Source organism: Oncorhynchus clarkii, chromosome 13, assembly GCF_045791955.1.
Source record: "Oncorhynchus clarkii lewisi isolate Uvic-CL-2024 chromosome 13, UVic_Ocla_1.0, whole genome shotgun sequence".
Classification (NCBI taxonomy): domain Eukaryota; kingdom Metazoa; phylum Chordata; class Actinopteri; order Salmoniformes; family Salmonidae; genus Oncorhynchus; species Oncorhynchus clarkii.
In genome coordinates, this window is record NC_092159.1 from 36,132,489 (window position 1) to 36,151,022 (window position 18,534).

At 42.1% G+C, this 18,534-nt stretch overlaps 2 protein-coding genes across 5 annotated transcripts in view; both read right to left on the reverse strand.

Moving 5' to 3' along the window:
• Positions 1-1,906: 1,906 nt before the first annotated feature.
• Positions 1,907-4,333, reverse strand: LOC139423918 (homeobox protein Hox-B2a-like). Its single transcript, XM_071175563.1, has 2 exons — positions 3,913-4,333; positions 1,907-2,975 (listed from the first exon to the last, which is right to left on the reverse strand). Exons 1-2 carry the CDS (start codon positions 4,331-4,333, stop codon positions 2,251-2,253), a joined length of 1,146 nt encoding a protein of 381 aa, XP_071031664.1. The 3' UTR covers positions 1,907-2,250.
• A 2,882-nt stretch (positions 4,334-7,215) lies between these two features.
• Positions 7,216-18,534, reverse strand: part of LOC139364591 (homeobox protein Hox-B3a-like) — a 57,331-nt gene continuing 46,012 nt past the window's right edge. For 2 of the 4 annotated variants that reach the window (XM_071101464.1, XM_071101465.1), the window contains exons 3-4: positions 16,646-16,712; positions 8,469-9,495 (exon numbers count right to left, since the gene is read on the reverse strand). In XM_071101464.1, the coding sequence (XP_070957565.1) occupies positions 8,732-9,495; positions 16,646-16,712 (831 nt within the window). In that variant the 3' untranslated portion in view covers positions 8,469-8,731. Of the gene's footprint in view, positions 9,496-10,239; positions 10,841-13,759; positions 13,933-16,645; positions 16,713-18,534 lie in introns of those variants that run through there. The other 2 variants (XM_071101462.1, XM_071101463.1) reach the window with 2 other exon arrangements.

Genomic DNA, 18,534 nt, shown 5'->3' on the forward strand with positions numbered 1-18,534 from the left:
GACCACTCCACTGTTTTTCCTCAAGCCCCCCTGAGTCTGGTGATTCCAGAGGTCTGTGACCCGGTTCTAGTTCTCAGTTTCCTCTCCTTAAACTTGATTCCATGCACACTAGGAAGCCATGCTGGGTCTAGCTGGTGCACACTATACATTTGGTTTCCCCACCAGGAGTACAATGTAAATGCCATTACTTTGGCAGAGACACTGTAGTGTCAAGTAAGTGCAGTATGAAATAATAATAATATTCATGTTTGATATAGGAAGTTAATATCAATGTCTTTAATAAAAGAACTCCCTCTAAGTGAAATAATAGAAGGGAATATTGGACTAGCTAGTGAGTTATGTAGTGATGGCGTAGTAATACTGCTTGATAAGATAACATGTATGTGCGTAGACTGTGATTATGGAGAGGTGGGTAGACAGGCAGTGGTAAAAGGTGACAAGGAGGAATAGGGCTTATTGGAACACAGATCCAGGAGATGCATTTCAGATAGATGGGTACAGTAGACAGGCTGAGCTTACAGAAGAGCTTCATTTATGTCTTACACTATTCCTTGTGAATTTTTAGGCCTGCTACAACGCATGACGATTAGGCCTACCATAAAACAATGCAACCCTGTGCATAATAAATATTATTAGAATTATTTGTATTATAATCATTCTTCTTCTTCTTACGTTATTGTTTTGGTTCTGACCATGTTAATAACTGAGGGAGTAGCAACCAAACAAAGGTTTAAATTGTCAATAGTCCTACACTCCAGGCCAGTCTCATGAACAAAAGGTATGGTTCAATTACATAACTGGTTTATTTTGTATCAATTTGGCTATAGGCCTATGTATTACCCAATTACCATTGAACGTGTTGCAGGATGCTGGGCTGTGAAGCCACATAGACCAAATGTCCTACAATGGCTGCCGCATTATTGTTCATATCGCCCATTGTGTTCTCAGCGCCATTTTGCATCAGCATGACAGCAGCCATGAGCGCCGTTACCTCAGTCATTCCCTCATGCTACAATGCTAAAGTAAGCTAAGATAGGTCGGCTAGCCTACCATACACCAAATTCCCACCAAGCTAGGCTAGACAAAAACAATAACTTGGTCAACACATTGTGTTCTTTATCAGCTCTTGATTATGACGATTTATCTTGGCAAACGTCTTTACCCAAAAAGTTTTATCATATGTGTTGTGTTTATTTTTTGCACATAATTAATTCACAATAAGAATGCATTTACCCCAGCAATAGCTTATTGGAAGATAATGAAAACATTTCAATTTTATTTGAAATCGCAAATGAATCGTTTTGTACCCCGAAATCTGAAACCAAATGCAAATGATTCGTTTAGTACCCCGAAATCTGAAACCAACGGGTTATACAACCTTTGGAGATTTCATGTGTTGCCCTACAATTGATGAAACCATCACAACATAATTGTGTGGAAATAATATTAACGACAATGATAATATTACTTATTATTATTATAACACGCTGCATTTTGAACATATCAACTCTGCAATAGCAAACTATGCATTTGCCAAGACCAGTAACAGATATTTGGTAGACCAATACATCTCAAACAATCCCCATTTGCAATATTTCTGTATTTTTCTTGTCTGAAATAACTGTTTTAATTATCATCTATCAAAAAGAATTGCACTTTTCAATTACTAGTAACTACATAATCAAAAACACTTAGGCCACATTATAAAAGTTTGTTTTTATTTCAACTATGAAAATAATGTACAATAAATAATTTGAAATTTACTATTAAAGAATCTCAATAAATAAACTAGTTCTAAAACTCATCAACGGGATCACCGCCCGTCTCGAGAGAATTTCTAAAAGCAGTTCAACTATCCTTTAGGCCTATATATCTGATAGGCCTTCATTTCCTGAGAATTAAGCGATTGAGCTGCACTGAACAGTTTTGAAACATTAAGGAGACAGTATAGTCTATTACTGTAACTGCCAATTAATACTGTCAGAAAACAAGAAGGCAATAAATACCTGAAATTTGAACAAGGGGAAATCCGTATGTGATTTCGATGGAGTAAACCAAAATTATAATGCCAGGAAAGGACATAATCGCTCCTTTGCTATCTCAGGTTCTATGTTATCTTCAAATTAAACCCAGGAATCTTTTTCATAAATGTGTTTCAGGAATGTTGCCGAGAAGCATTCATACCATTGTAATACGGTGGGACATTCTCCTTAATTCGATTGTTCTGTATTGTTGTTGTTGTTGTTGTCGTTAGAACTGTAAATGTTGTAAATCTATTGTACAAAGTGTGCTTGTAAATAAGTCAAAGTCCGCCTCGGAGAAATCTACCGGGCTGTCGAGCGAGCTCTGCAAGCTGGGCGATAAAGCGTCAGAAATCTGGAGGCAGGAATCAGCAGAAAAGAAATTCAAATCGGGCAGGGAGGAGGCGTCCTGCTGCTCTGAAAACGAATGATCCGGGCCAGATGCGCCACCGTCGCCCATTGTTGCGGGGTTATCTGCAGTGGGCGTTGGGAACCGGGTCGACCGCACAGTTGTGTCAGAGACTGATGTGGGCTCTTGGCAGCTCAGCTGGCCCTCCTCAGGCGTGGGCTGGTTATTGTCACTGCTGTTCGTGTAGGAGGCTGCCGAGTTACACGTCTCCCCCTCAGACGCAGCCGAGCCCGAGGCTTCCAGTGGCTGGCTCGAGTAAGGCGAGGAAGCATCGGCACCTTCCAGGGGCTCGAACCCGCCGGGGTCGCCCTCTTGGCCTTCCCTGTGGTGTGTCGTTTGCCGCTTGTGCTTCATCCTCCGGTTCTGGAACCACACTTTGACCTGTCTCTCGGTTAGATCCAGAAGGGCAGCTATTTCCACCCGCCGGGGCCGACAGAGATATTTGTTGAAGTGGAACTCCTTCTCCAGCTCCAGTAGCTGCGTGTTGGTGTAGGCAGTCCTCAGCCTCCGGGATCCGCTGCCGTTGTCCAGTCCACCCTGCGCCTCTGCAAAAGCCCAGACATAGAACATAAATAAGTCCAAAATAGCAAGCTAATAGGGTTGAGCCTAGACATTTGGCACGCAGCTACTGAAAACCATAAAAATGAACGAGGCGTAACAAAATTTCAATAGGCCTGCCCTACGTGCATTGTTTTCAAATGACTGCAGTGCTTCTCTGATGTCAGTGTATCAGGTTTGCAGAGAACACGCGTTATTCCTCTAAACCCCATATTTTGTTTTGTCCCATTGCCTCCACATTATATACTGACGTCCAACATGACTACCCCAAACCTCGAGACATGGTTATGAATATATATCATTAAGACAGCACTGACACTGACTGCGATTAAATCGTTATTCCAGGACAAGTTTTGCAATCGGTATCTTGAGAAAGGCAACTTTATCAGCAAGAATACACACACACACACACACACACACATCCGCATTACGCATAGAATATCTGACACATACAGGCATTACAAAGACTTTGCAATATAGCTAACATATAGCAGATTATGTGTAGGCTATATCAATGTTTATATGCCTGACATCAAATCACGCAATGCAAGAAATTGATATGTTAGTGAAATACAAACGAAAATGGTGTAATAGATTAGTAACAATAAGGATTATGACGGGAAATAGTTCATTCAAAGCAACACTGCAGCATAATGCAGGTCTCTGTGACTCCTCCATACACACGACACAGAGCAGAAGGGCACTCATATTTCAGAAATAAATGCATGCTACTTGTCCTTTTATTAACATCAACATGAGACAAAAGCCCTGCAACAACGATTGCGAAAGATGAGGCTTCCGTAGCTGTTTCTATGAGGTGCAGTATAGACCAACATGCAGTGGAACCATGCAAATAAAGAAAATGGAAAAGAAAAGAAACATCAGAAAAAATGAATAGCCTTGTCTTTTACATCATGTACCGACCTGTCGGTGATTCAAGTCCTGCAGTGGCGTACCCGGAGGATGCAGGAGAGGGAGAAGAGGAGGCTACCGTGGCATTCCCAGATTTGGGTCCCTTTTTCGAGGATTTCTTCTCTTTCATCCAGGGGAACTCGTGTGCCAGCGGGCCAGCCGTACTTGCCGGCGGGGCTGGGCCCTGTTGCGGCTGTGGCGTCCGAAGCTGGAGGCCATTGGAGGTTCGCTTTTGGCTCCTCGGTCGCGCCTGGCTGCTTGTGCAGGGACTCAGGCTGGGGATGGTGTGCTCGAAAGGAGGAGGAATTACTGTCGAGTCCTTGATTGATGAAGTTTGAAATGACTCCAGGACAGCGGGAAAAGACGTCAGGCACTCTGCAAGGGAAGGCTGGCTGTTTATGAACCCAATCTCCCTCTCAAATTCAAAATTCATAGTTTATCCTAGTCCACAGGCGGACGGCGAGATCAAAACGAGCAAAATAAAAACAAAAACGCGTGATTATTAGCTCCCCGCTGTCCCGTATTTGCGGGCTTTAATAATTGTGTATATTGGTGATATTACTAGCGTATGGGGACCTTGGTCTACTAAACTGAAGACTATGGGCGAAATTGCAGCCAATTCCTGGTCACATGACCAGATTCAACCAATTGGAAAGCCGGGGCCTGGTGGCTAAAGAAAGCATTATTTTCAGCAAATGCTCAAAAATACCATAAGATATTGGTTTGTGTTAGCAGGGGGTATTATATTCGAGAGAAAAAAAGTGTTCGGTTGCCAACTGTCTCACCTCGCTGTTTCGAGTGGGAGGTTATGTGAGGCCCTTCATGTCAAACAATGGAGATCTGCATGCAGATATTCTGCCTGGACCCTGGTGATGTAATCCAGTAAAACGTGGTTATTGTTAAGAGCACATTTACAATATGGCAAACGGGGTGTTTATACAAAAGAGGCCCATTAATCTTAAAAGTTTGACAGGAGGAGCAGACTTAAGGTAAAAAATAACTCCACCCAACCTAGATGGGAGATGTCTCAACAGGAGGCTGAGATTCGCTTGGTAAAATACTGAAGAACGGTTTCCTAGAGCCTAGCATGGTGCAGGTTAGCAGCCTGCATGGTGTAATGGTAGACTGCTATATTTTTGTTTTCATAAATGGAAGATGCAGAGTGAAGAGAAAGGTCGGTGTGTGTAAGTGTATAAATTATATTATGTTATCTCTCTATAACTGCTAGCCTACCTCTTTATCACCTTGCGGAGAGATATGCTACTAAATTATATATTGTGCGCGTGTGTGTGTGTCTGTGTGTGTGTGTGTGTGTGTGAAATGGTCCTAAAAATATGCAGCCCAGCAAGGCCTTCCACTGACTGCTAGCTAGGAGTTTTCTCTCACGATGTAAAAAATGGACGGCTTGTTTACTGAGCCGACTGACTAAAGTTCACAGTGAGGTCGCGTGTACAACTGCGAATCCTAGCTTCTGAAAAACTAAAAACTTAGGCCGTGTTAACGCTAATGCCCTATACGAATTTGTGTTTGTTGATAAGCAATGCCATAGTATATTGCGTATAGGTCTAGGTCACATGTATTGATATTGAAGGATATCGTAGAAGTTTAAAGCGGATAGTAAGTAGCCAAGCTGCTAGGATATTTTTGGAAAAGTTGAATTTGTGAAAAAAAAGAACGTGGTGATCAATCAATCTTTTCCCAGGCAAAGCGCTTGACAGCAACCAGCCTCAAGAATTATTCTCTTTCCTTCAAGATCGCAACAAAGAAACTCTCTCTCTATCCCCCAGAATCTAGACCTACTGATTTTTACGAAAAAGCCAGTAGTCTAACAACCCAAACGCAGGCCTTAGAATTGTTTTCCATTGCGCATTAAGCCCTGGTGCTGAAATAGGCATCAGCATTAACTCAAAATAGAAGAAAAGGACCAAGATTGCCGGGCACTATTCGACTCCATTTGACTTGACTCTAGGTTTTAAAAACAAAGACGGGAGAAATGTGCGTGGGTGTTTGGCCCATTTAAAGCTAAATGCAAAGCAGCGAGTAGGCCGCGTTTCTCCCATATATGCACGATGTAGAATATGGAAAGGAGGTCAGAAGCACGGGCTCTCTTTGCTTATATTGGAGCTGACTGTGCAAAAACTGGGACAATTTAAGAGTATTTCTCATCATCGGGAATTTCATTTCCATTTTTTATGACTATTTGTTTAGACTTTTGAATGTGGTTTGTTTGTGCCACAAAAATCTTTACGCTTGCCAGAACATGGACTTGCAACGTTATTTGTTTATTTATATATTTATTTTTGTAAGGAATGTGCTCTTTCATATTTGGAGTGTGGTGGGAGTGTGCTCTTTTTACTGCCTTTTTTTTACAGCTAAGCGAACAATTCGAAAAACGATTAACAGACTTAACTACTGTTTAACAGACTATTAGCTAGGCTATGTGTTGTCTTTTTATTTTTCATGGTGGGTGATTAGTGTTTTCACACATTTACAATTAGGCGTAAGTTGATTTGATCATTTTATGACAAGCCAAATGTGTTTTGAAGCATAGAATAAACAGTGTGTTTTATTAGTATTGTTATTATTACTATTCTGTTGTTAGCGCTACTTGTGTTATTTATGTTAGTACTGCTGTATTAATCAACTTCCTCAGTTGCAGTTAGTTTTAGCAAGAGTATTAGTCTTGATTAGCCTTTCAATATTTAACAGCATCTGAAAGGGAACTTAATTGCCCTGAAACGTCAATGATAATGAGTATTTTCGGTAGCAATGCAAGCTGTTAAACTATATGTTCTTGCATTTAGGTATAGGCATATTCCAAAATCTGTGATTGCTTATTTGCCAATAAATTAAGATTTCTATGAAAATAAATGTTATTTTTCTATACGTTGATTGTCTTCATACAGTAGGCCTACTCTCGTTAAAATTGGATTCAGTATATGAGGCGATCTATGTGTAAATGATGTACAAAACCATTTTGCTTTTTGGCAAAGATTGTGTTGCCTTGGACCACGTGACCAACCCAAGCGCATACCCGAGGGCTCTTTCAGTCATCTGGCACTAGCACGAGGAAAGATGCTCCCAAGAAGCTGTGTGTGTGTGTGTTTGTGTGTGTGTGTGTGTTTGTGTGTGTGTGTGCGCGTGAGCGCGTGCGTGCGTTTTGCCTGAAAGAGAGAGAGGGGAATAGAGCCAGCGAGGGAGCAATAGAGTTTGTGCACGTGTCTACTATACTGATGAATACCTCTGCGTTTTTTAGAAACTTTAAAAGTATGGCCCCCCTTTTGTCTCAGAAAACTTGAAATGACCACATAGAACTGAATAACATAACATTTTATTAAAGAATTGTTCAACAGACAACTCTTAACAATGAAATAAAAGGAGCTACAAAGGACAAAGGAAGTTCTCCAAAAGTGTTTAGCTATATTTCGTCTAATTCTCGACTATGCAGGAACGGTCTGATTCCGTCCTCGCTGACCCCTGTACAAGTCAAGACATTATTTACGTACAAGGGTAACATAAACTATTTATTTCTAAAATACAATAACTAAAATGTATTCGTTACAATGACAAGAACACAACGTCTTTATAACAGGTAAATACTAAAAAATTACATTTTTTCTTGATATAAATACATGGGGGATAAATAATACAAAAAGAAAGTATTTAAACTGGCTATAACAAATAAATATATATTTATGAATGTTCACTTGAACATACATTGAGAAAGACGCTGATTGGAGGTCTTCCGTTTCCAAAATAAGGTGTATTTTTCCCTTAACCATCAAAATGTAAACTCTAAGTGCAACAATGATGCCCAGACGAGAAAGCATTAGTGTAAACCTACACTTCAGCTTGGTTCCTGGACATGCATTTTGTTCAAATATACCCTGTTTCCACGTTAAGTCAAGACATGAGAAATTGTGAGCCTTTCGCATTAGTCTTGGCTAATGTAAGTGAACCCTATAGATTGAACTAGAGAGTGATAGAGTTGGAAGAGTGAGAGTAGGGAGTGATAGAGAAAACGGAGAGAGAGTGGTGAGGGGGGAGAGAAGGGAGGGGGCAATGAGCGTATCATTGTTGTCAAAAGAGTTCTCAACTCCTTTTTACCCTGTGATGATGATATAACAGCATAACAAATATAAATTTTATGTCCTCGCGTGTGTGTTTGTGATTGTTTATGGACGTTAGCTAGCATAGCATAGCATAGCAATGTGAACCCAGACACCATAAACCCAGTGCATCTGCGTGATGCTGAAGGAGCTCTTCCCTTGAAGCCACAATGTTTGGCGAGGACATGTAAAAAATAAAAATAAATGTCACTGCACAGTGGGTTAGTGAGACATTTCCAAAGAGAGGTAATATGAATAAGGGAAGTAATCGAAAACAATCCAGTGGTTTGCTTGCACCAATTGAAAAATGCATATTGACGTCAGTCAAGCTTAACCATTTGTGCTGACTGCAAGGACGCAGGCTAAACATAAATCCACGTTGACGTAACATGTGTTTCACCGAGTCAAAAAGGTCTGACAGTAATACCCCCCCCCCCCCCCCCCCCCCACCACCACCACCTTGTTAGCTGTCCATTAAGCCCAACTATTACTATTTAATTACTTGTTTCCGAGGGAGAGCTCCATATTCAAGGAAATAAACCGTTAATCAAAACGCAATTCAAGTGAATGTTACTAATACGCACAATGATAAAGACAACAGACAATACTTTTTTGGCCATGGCAAGAAACCACTGGATCATATTTTTTTTCAACCCCATTGCAGCGTCCCATGGGTTAGTTATTTGTAGTTGTGATTTTAGTTTTTTTCCCCAAACCTGCTACTACAGATGAGTTAACTTGGGAGCTTCCTGGATTCTACCCTGAGAAGGATGGTGGGCTGCCAGCTCTGTGTATGTCGGGTGGGGGTCGCACGGTCCGTGGTGTTGGCTTGCTGACATCTGCGTGGCACCGTTGTAGTCCATGTTCCCAGCCTGGTGGTGTGGTAGATGATTGAGGCCGTACATGGACGGCCCAGAGGTGGGCATCGACTCCACGTAGTTTCCTCCCACATACACGGGGCTGCCCTGCATGTTGGGAGTTCCATAGTTGCCACTGTTACCCTGTAGCCCGTGCGGGTCGTATTCTGGTGCTGTGTTGGCATACTTCTGTTGGGAGGGGCAGCTTTTCATGGGGTTTTGGTAGGCTGAGGACATGGCATAGGCGTTTTGATGGGACTTGTTAAAAGATGGCGGGGAGGGGGCGTCGTAGTTGCCTGCCATGGAATGCATGGAGTTCATGAAGCCAGCTGAGGACTGCATGGGTAGGGGTGGGCTTCCGGTTGGAGAGGGGCCCCCTGATGAAGAGCCCAGCCCTTTACATTTCTGATCCTTTTTGTACTTCATACGCCGGTTCTGGAACCAAATCTTGATCTGGCGCTCGCTGAGGTTGAGCAAGTTGGCCATTTCCACGCGGCGAGGCCTACACAGGTAACGGTTGAAATGGAACTCCTTTTCTAGCTCCACCAGCTGCGCGCTCGTGTACGCGGTGCGCGCTCTCTTTGAGGCTGCGGAACCCGGGGGGCTTTTTTCACCTCCGCTGCTCTCCGCTGGGGTGGGAATGAAATAAAACATAATTACTACATGCGGAAATTGAATGCATCATTTCCTAATAAAGCAGAGGCCAGGAAACTAAACTTATCCCCTTGATATTAGTTGTCAACACTTCATATCTTTGGCATTTATTAAGAGATTCGAGACCCTACATTGACCGTGTACGTAAATTGCATCATAGACAAAGCCCACAGCCAGAACTGTAGCCTTTTATATTTGAAAGTGCTGGACATGAACTGTTTTCACTTCAATTGTGTCACACGTATCTGAGGTTCAATTAATGTACATACATTGGTGTGTTTGTGTGTGCGTGCGTGCGTGTGTGTGCTTGTCTGTCAATATCTTCAAATCAATCATCTTTGACAACCTACAGTTTAGATTAAGCATTAGCTGCAAATAAACAAGCACATTTGGATTCCAGTCTGATGAAAGGATACACAGTATATGCCAAACACTGCCATGTTTTCATGTAATTGTTTCAAATGCTCATCAATAAAGGGATTTACTGCTTTAATAGAGGTCTCAGTTACCAAATTAATATGGTTATGACTACAGGGCTTTTCCTAACAACCTAACTAGGAAAAAAGCACAGGCTTTAAATATATAAATAATAAGATAGGTCATTAGATACAAATCCATGATTGTGTTTTGTAACTGTATTGTAATTAAGCTATCCAGCTTTGAATGTGTGTTAAAGGGGCATGAACAAGGTAAGGGGCATTGGGGAGGGGGGCACACACCGTTAGCTGAACTTGCACTTGGCGAGCTGTTTTTTTGCTTAGTATTCTGCCTCGACTCTTTCATCCAGGGGAAGATCTGCTTGTTGAGGGTGGGGTTGGTGGACAGAGTGTACGTCTTGGGCGCTGATTTAGCGGCCCCACCGCTGCCTCCCGGCTGCTGCGCGGTGGCACTGCTGCTGGTGGCGGTGGCACTGCTGCTAGTGGCGTTGGCGGGGATGACGGGAGGGGACACCTGGGGGGGAGGTTGGTGTTCAGGTGGCAGGCTGGGCCGCATGCAGCTGCCATTCAGCTCTTTCGTCTTGGCATGCTGCTGGGGAGGAGCGCTGTTGCCACCGAGGGACTGCAGCGAGCAGGCGGACCTCTGGTAGTCGCCTTCGAGGTGAGCCGCGGACTGGAAGGCCGGTTGAGGAGCATCATAGCCGAAGCCGTTGGCCCCTTGGTACGAGTAACCTCCGAAAAGCGTCGAGTTGTCGTAGTAGGTCGTTTTCTGCATTTCCAAAAGTGGAGTTACCGGCTACCAGGGTCCTGACGACCTTCTGGAAGAACATTGGCACCAGATGTCACGTGACGGTCTCTTTCCAAAGGCCTCTTGGAAGCTGACCTGAAAGGTTATAAGAAGCACATAATAAGAAAGGCGCAAAATAAATCCATCTTCTACCGCTGAAAGGCGCCATGACATGAATAGCGCTTTCCCACAACACTGCTTGCAGATGCCGTGTCAGGCCACGGTGCACTGGGCCTACTCTATCTCACTGTGAGCAGCACTCCCCCTCTCCTAACTCTCTCTCCCTCTCTTTCTCCCTCTCTCTCACACACATACACACAAATGCACACGAACACAAACAACATCCAGCCAGTCACTCTTTACTCGCACCTGGGAGCAAGGACACGATTGTCTTCAAGATGTTGTCCTTGAATAAATAACGAATATAACCTCACAAGTATGTGGTGATTGCATTGTTTAGGTAGGTATAACCCATTATTTGTGCATATTGTCCGGATTTTCACATTAGAACATTTTGAATAATGTTTCAGCGTTGGCCTTTGTTATTTCTACGACAATAAAACGTGTTTTCGTTATTATTGTTTTTTTCATTCATTGAAATTCGTTTGAATTGCTTTAGAGTGATGTGTTCGTTTTCATACGCAGGTTGCAAGGTTGTTTGTATTAAAATACTATCCTAACATGTCTTGTGTTATGGTTGTAATAGAAAAGTCATATGCATTTTCACAATGGAAAGATAAAGACAGAAACCTTCTGCGTAAAGAAGGTGCATTTCGGTGTCAAAAACAAACTAGGCCATATAATGGCTTTTATTTTTGTTTGCCTTAATTATGAATGAAAACGAGCAATATACAATAAGTTATGTTTTTTAAAAGAATTGTCTTAAAATGCTGTCTGTAAAATGCTCTCTAGCCTGTGTAGAAAGCTATGAATGGGCCTTTGCCTTGTTGTTGGAGGGAAATCAGCGCATGTCGCTCTTAGTTCAATTTCCTGTCAGTTTTTCTCAGGTTACACAATATTGTATTTGGGCAACCATTAAAACCCAGAAAAACCGGCACTTGAGACTCTGTTGTGAGCGTTGCTGCACGTCCCAATAGAAGAAGAATGAGATAGGGTCCCCGGAAGCTTCAGGCGAGTTTGATTCATAACCGTAGCTTGGCCAAAGAGGAGTATAGCCCTTAAAAAAAGCTCCAGACCTTATATGTGCTAACTGCTGGGGTGGTCAAAAGGGCAGTGTGCGTGGCCCCTGCCAAGCACCATAACGTACCTGGGATTAATTTCGTTTGGATGCTTGAAGACAGAGATAAAACGTTGGAAAATAGGTTTGAAAGGACCATGGAAGCTTTGAGGAATTGTATTTTTTTTGTAGCAGGCAGCCTTCAGTTAGAAAGCCAACTAGCAGGTTCACTTACATATAAGTCAAAACAAAAACACATGCTTTGTGTTTGTGGTTACACTTGGTATTATAATGGCAAATTCCCCCAAATAAACACAGTCAAAAGTGAATGTAGTTATATCAATGAAATTGTTATATTATTATGATTTTTTCATAAAGATATGGACATATTTTGTTATCACCTATTAATATCTGTTATAAATGACCCAATAGCCTACAATTACAAAAATGGTAAACAGATGACGAACATTGAAATTATATAATCACTAGAAAATCCCTGGACAACAATAAAACAATACTATTGCCTAAACATAAAAAACACAATCTGAATAATCCACATAATAACCATTATACACTTTTTTAAGGCTAAAATCAATTACCCATAAAAAAAACAAGATAATGCTTACATGCTATTCCAAGAAAATACAAAGCTTGTTTTCATAAAGAAATAATGATTCTTATTGTATGTATATCCTTTGTGAGACGTATAGCTCATCCTAATAATATAGGCCTACCTACTAAAAGGACAAACACAATGGAATATGGAGACATTCTCCAATTTGAATAAAAAAGATGTGTAAGAGGTAAGGAATAGGCTAAATGAGATGAGAGCAGTGCCATGTCTGAGAGAAGGAAGGGGATCCTGGGCTACAGCTTTAGGACACCAACTCTCACCACGTCACAAATGTCGCTCATTTATCTTTCCAGTAGACGGCTGGAATCCTAATTATTTTCTCTAAGGAATTGTTCGAGGGAGAGACAGAGAGAAAGAAGGGGGGGATGGCTACAGGAATAATAGATATTAAATCATATCGCAATGCCATTAAATGGAACACGTAATGTCCTGGCCTGCTTGTAACACTAACACAATAACGAACTTTCCTATAGATTCGCTCTAATAAAATTATGGGGTCCAGAGCGAATGGTGGCTGGATAAAAAGCGATCCCATACAAGGACGTCAACAACAACAACATGGAGACGAGTTAGACATCAGTTTGGGTGTCCAATTTGTATTTTAGCAGGGATAAAATTACAAATGGCGCGGTAATACACACACATAAAGACATTATGCATCGAGACATGTGTTAGCTCATTTACAGATTGAAAAATGGCAATTATTGCATCAAAACAACACAGGAGTAGTGCAATGGTCTCTCATGTAAAGCCGTCGTCATTCGCCCATTGCCTTGCTTCAATTAAAAACAATAGGCCTTTATACGTCTGAATGGCACGTCATACGAAAAACACTTTATCAAACCATTTAGAAATATGACCAGATAGAAAGCAATTTGAGATTAGTTTAGCACGGCAGTCCAACAACATGGGGATCCATGCCTCGGTACTAGCTGAAAATAAACGCGTACCCATGTCTGAACATCAAAGCCCACGAAAACGGATAGCCCAAAAATGATTTCCTCGTTGCTTTGTAAATAAATATAAGAGGGGAAAATGAATCCGTTGGAGAGAGATTCTAAAGGAAAAAGGGGGGGCCGTCGTGGAAGGAAGCATGAAGCATTGTGAACTCTTCTTGAACCGCGATTGGAGTCATATGGTCATAAATCACCGGGACACACTCTCCGCCATTCACAAACTGATAGCCTATTTCAGACCAGCTTACCTTAGCCTCTGACGAAGGAAGCACGGGCAGGCATCATATATTTTTCACATTCGGCCCCGGTGCAATCAATAAAACGGGAGCTCTCCCCTTCCCTTCAAAAACTCGCAGTGAATGTAAATCCGCCGGTATCTCGAGGACTGCTGCCCCGAGCCTGAGTCCGGGCGCTCCTGCACGGATCCCCTCGGCTTGGGAAGGGGGGAGACGGTCTGGCATGAAAGATCTGAGGAATGCTAGGGGGGCTGCGAATGGACAGGCAGCAAGCGCCTGGCTGCCCTGTCGACTGGTACGCCCTGCTCGCTGATAACAATGGCCTCAGATTTCCCTTTCTCTCACAGCGCAAACCTTAACATCATAATCCGAGCAGAGCCGCAGCTCGCCGCGAAATTTCCTCCATTGCATTTCCCCCAATGCGTGTGTTTCTCTCGGCGGTTATTCTCGCTCTTCGTAGCTATTTCGGTGGGTTATTGTATTGTCAACACAAGGCCTTGGTGCAGCTATTTGTATATAGCGGGGTTGACTTGGAGTCGCGGCTGTTAATCCCCATCAAGCAGCATCACCAGTAAAAACATTATGCTAATTGCAGACGTGCTGGACAGGACAGGGGCCTACAAGCGGAGAGACAGCGCCAGTACTTTTTGATTCACGTGTTTCCTGGTTAGGTGTCAAGCCAAGGTAATATTGTTAAGTATATGAGCGGAGCCTCTCTTTTTTACTCCACTGGTGCAGCCTATATTAAATGACCAGGAAGTGGGTTTCCACAGCCGGCTCTCGCTTGGCTCGCGGCAGAAACCGAATTCTGCCTGTATTGTTAATGTTTCAACACATCTCTCCCAACACACCCAACTAGTGTAATAACTAATGCGAAAAATAGAGGCCTGTGGGGGGCTCAGGGAACAGACAACAGGCGCGCTTAAAACGAGGGAGGGGTGTAAAAACAAATCAGTTAAAGGGGAAAAATAATAGAAAATCTGTGATATTTAACAGCTAGGACGAGCCTGTGCTACACAAACTTAGAAAAACTTCGATAGCGAGTCCATGTTAAAAATAGAAGAAAGGGCTTCCTGTGTTTTTACTGTAGGCTATGTAGGACTTTAACACCCAGCGGGAAGAGAAAAGTAAATCAGCAAGAAGGAAAACTGAGAAGGAAACGAGGAGAGATCAACGGAAATGAAAACACGCAGCCGAAGGTGTTTTACAGGTTATTATATTCTCTCTTCACTACCTCTCACCATCTCTCCCCCCTCCCTCTTTCTCTCACTCTCTCAATTTTTCAGTATCTTCTCTCCCTCTCTCTCTCTATTTTTATTATTCAGGACACTACCCCCTTCGTTTATAGCTACGTAAGATTTATGACTTCTACCACACAGGACTAGCTGTAAACAGCCACTTTAAAAAGATGCATTTCGCGTGGGAACTTGAATAGAGAGGATCACCAACGGTGTAGGAAGAAGGTAGGAGACAAAAATGTAGGTGTCTGCAACTTTTATCTGTCTGACATTGTTCTGGATTTGCAACTACTGCTAAATGGACAAATGCAACCCACTTAAAAGATTACTAATGAGCTAAAAACCCAAACGCTCCAATATTTTGTATTTACAACTGGTATCCATTTTCACGACTAAGCACATACCGGGGGAAGACAAGTTATTATTTCTGAGTTATGGCAAGAGAAGAGTCTATACCAACATGATTTTGGGGATTACAACATGCTTGTTAGAAGATTGAGGGAGAGTATTTTCGTTATTTCCATAGGATGACAAGAGATGCGTCGCCTTCCTGATACTTTGGAGTTGGCTGAGTCATGGATATACTATTTCAACGGTGGAATATGTGGACAGATGTTGGGATGCAAGGTTTTCCTTTTTCCTGCAGTGAACATTGCAACCAACATATTACATAAAGAGACTACAAACTCAGTGATACATTTCGTTGGGATTTCCTGTTTTGTTCATGAGGAGGATAGCTTTTGTGGTGTATTGTCTTTTCAAGGGTAAATGCTTGTGTCGTGAATACCCCATCGAGAGTGAATATATTTCATTTAAAATGTACTGAGCGTTGTCTACTGTATTCATATGACGGACCCCTTACACTGAAAGACATAGCCTATCTATGTATATATATTGAACGTTTTCGTTTTCCATTTGGACAAAAGGACATTTCCACCTCTTTGCCTATGTGAGTTATCCTATGATTCCTCTGTCACACATGTTGTAAGAATAATGCTGCTGCATGGCTAATCTACATAACGCTACACCCATACATTCATCATCCATAATATTCCCCCCCCCCCCCCCCCCCACACACACACACACAGATATTACACTACGGCATTCATTGCATCATCGAAAGAAGAGAGCACAAGCACACACAAGGACACACACACACACACACAGGCACCACCATTTTGACAATGATTTTGATTAATCTGTGGTTCTTTATGCATATAAGCAAAGAGATGTTTATTATTATTATTATTTTATTTAAAAGCTCAATTGAAAAGCTCATACTTCTATTCCAAAGCCTCAAAAATATATCACAGGCCATTCTCACGGGCTGCATGTGTGCCATATTAGAGAACATTGTGATACACTCTTGGCCTAGGAAATGTTTACCGATTGTGTGAATGTCATATGCAGACTCAATCATCACTGTTGAATGTATGCAATGAATGTATACTCCATTCCAATAAAACATATTTACTTTCAAATATTTCAGAGTACGTTTTCTCATGTAAAAAAAAAGTATTATTAGTTCAATGGGATAATGAAAATATTCATCGAATAGGTCACATTCAATAGCACATCCGTTTTTCACTCCTATTCATAAAAGCGAACAAATAATAATGTGCAATGCTTATATACTTGTATACTTAATAGGGTGACTTACCGGGATGATGTTGTTTCTTATAACTGAATTGTATGCAAGAATATTGCTTCCTGAAGGCTTGAGGGAACTGCGGGGGGGGGGGGGGGGGGGGGGGAAGAGAAAGATGCAATCAAAGCAGGTCGTAAAAAATCCAATACAGTGCATATGACCTCTTGTCTACAAATCGAAACACACGGGCAACCTGAGAGTTTACCACAGGTGACAGATATCGTTAACCTTAAATTATTCCCGTGGAACCACGGAATAAATGCAAAACCAAAGGAAATAATCCTGAGTGTTCTCAGGAGCCCAATGTATTGATTTCAATTAACTATCAGACTACATAACATATTTCCCATGATTTATTTTGGAGATTCTGTGATCTTGCGCAGTAGGCCTACATATGGAGCAAGTCAATCAATCCACACGACAGTGAGGTTCATGTTGAATAAATAAACAAAAATGTTCCCGCTATGTTAATACACGGAAAAGCAATTGTGTGGATATTGATGTGATGTTATTTTCCTTCAAGGTTGCTCGTGTAGCAAGCATGAATGAAGAATACATCAAAAATCATCCATAATAAGTAGGCTAGTTGTTGCTATGTTGACAATTACTAATTTATTATAAATGAAGGAATTAAATAATAGCCTACCAATCAAGGCACTAGGGATCAAAGGCTAATAATAAGGAAAATAAGGAAAATAATGAACACAATAATAAGGGGGGAAAAATTATAATTATTATAATGAAGACAGCTATAAAGATGAGAAATAGCTTACAAAGTCCCAATAAACGAAACAGTTCAACGAATGAAATCGAAAATAAACGAAAGTGTAGCGCCCATTGAGAAACACCGTAAATAAAAGCCCCACCATTCTGGGAAAATGATCCCAAAGTCTAGGTAAATGTAGCACTATATCCAGTTTCAGAGTAAAAGTAGACAGAAAATGGCTTTATCCAGAGACAGGGCCGGAGCAGAAATGAAATCAAATGGCCATGATGGTCTGCATAGTAGCTCTTATTAAAAGTGGAATAAAAACGTTGGACGCTCTCGTTCGCCGGCTCCTGACAGCTACCCCAAACACATAAATCAAAACGAGGATTCCCCGACCTCCTCGACTTTTGCGGCCTATAGCGATATAAAGTTATTTATTGCATCCCCGCACTCACGCACAGCATTGGCTCGCTTCCATTCCCGTTGCCCCGGTTTTTACTCCACTGCTACCCTGGTAGTTTTGAAGATTTTCAGCACCGATAGCTCGCTCGACCCGGAGCCGTACTGGACTAACCTAAAGTTACCTACAAAGTGCAGGGTGCTACAGCCCCCGCAGCCAGCAACGCTGCACGCTCAGAACAAAGGGAGGAGGCAGCTACAAGCAGAAGAGCTGATGAGCCATTTTTTTTGTGGAAAAAGGTTGAAAGAAGCCACGGGCGAGGAAATTCAGAAGAAATGACGACTAACCAAGCACTAATTCAACGAAAATCATCCAAAAAGCCTGGCATGTGCTAAGGGCTATCCGAATAACGTAGACAAACAACATAGGGATTTGGCTGGTTCGTTTCTGCAGCGGTTGCAACAAAGGGCTCCTGCATAATTTATCAAAATGCATATTAAGTGGATGCACAGGCATTAGGGGAATGGGGAATGCTTGCCTACTTGGTCATTTTCTATCAAATCTACGCCAATGATCAAATCCCAAAGCCCTGTAGCTCCATACTAGAGCTCCAGTACACAAATAGTTTCTCTCCAACTTTATTATCAAGTATTTTTTTTCTCTCTCCCCCCCCCCCCTCCTCTCTCTCTCTCTCTCTCAACACTCGGTTAGCGGTCCTTTCACCAGCAAGGGTCTGGCCATGTTTCCCTCACACCCTCCGTGGCCATTCGTTTACCGAAAAACGGTTCTCCA

What these genes read in the sequence shown, in the direction of transcription:
- LOC139423918 (XM_071175563.1), bottom strand. Translation starts at nt 4,333, where the DNA reads ATGAATTTTGAATTTGAGAGGGAGATTGGGTTCATAAACAGCCAGCCT. An exon ending in AGGACTTGAATCACCGACAG is followed by an intron (nt 2,976 to 3,912) that starts GTCGGTACATGA and finishes GGGCTTTTGCAG; the next exon opens with AGGCGCAGGGTGGACTGGAC.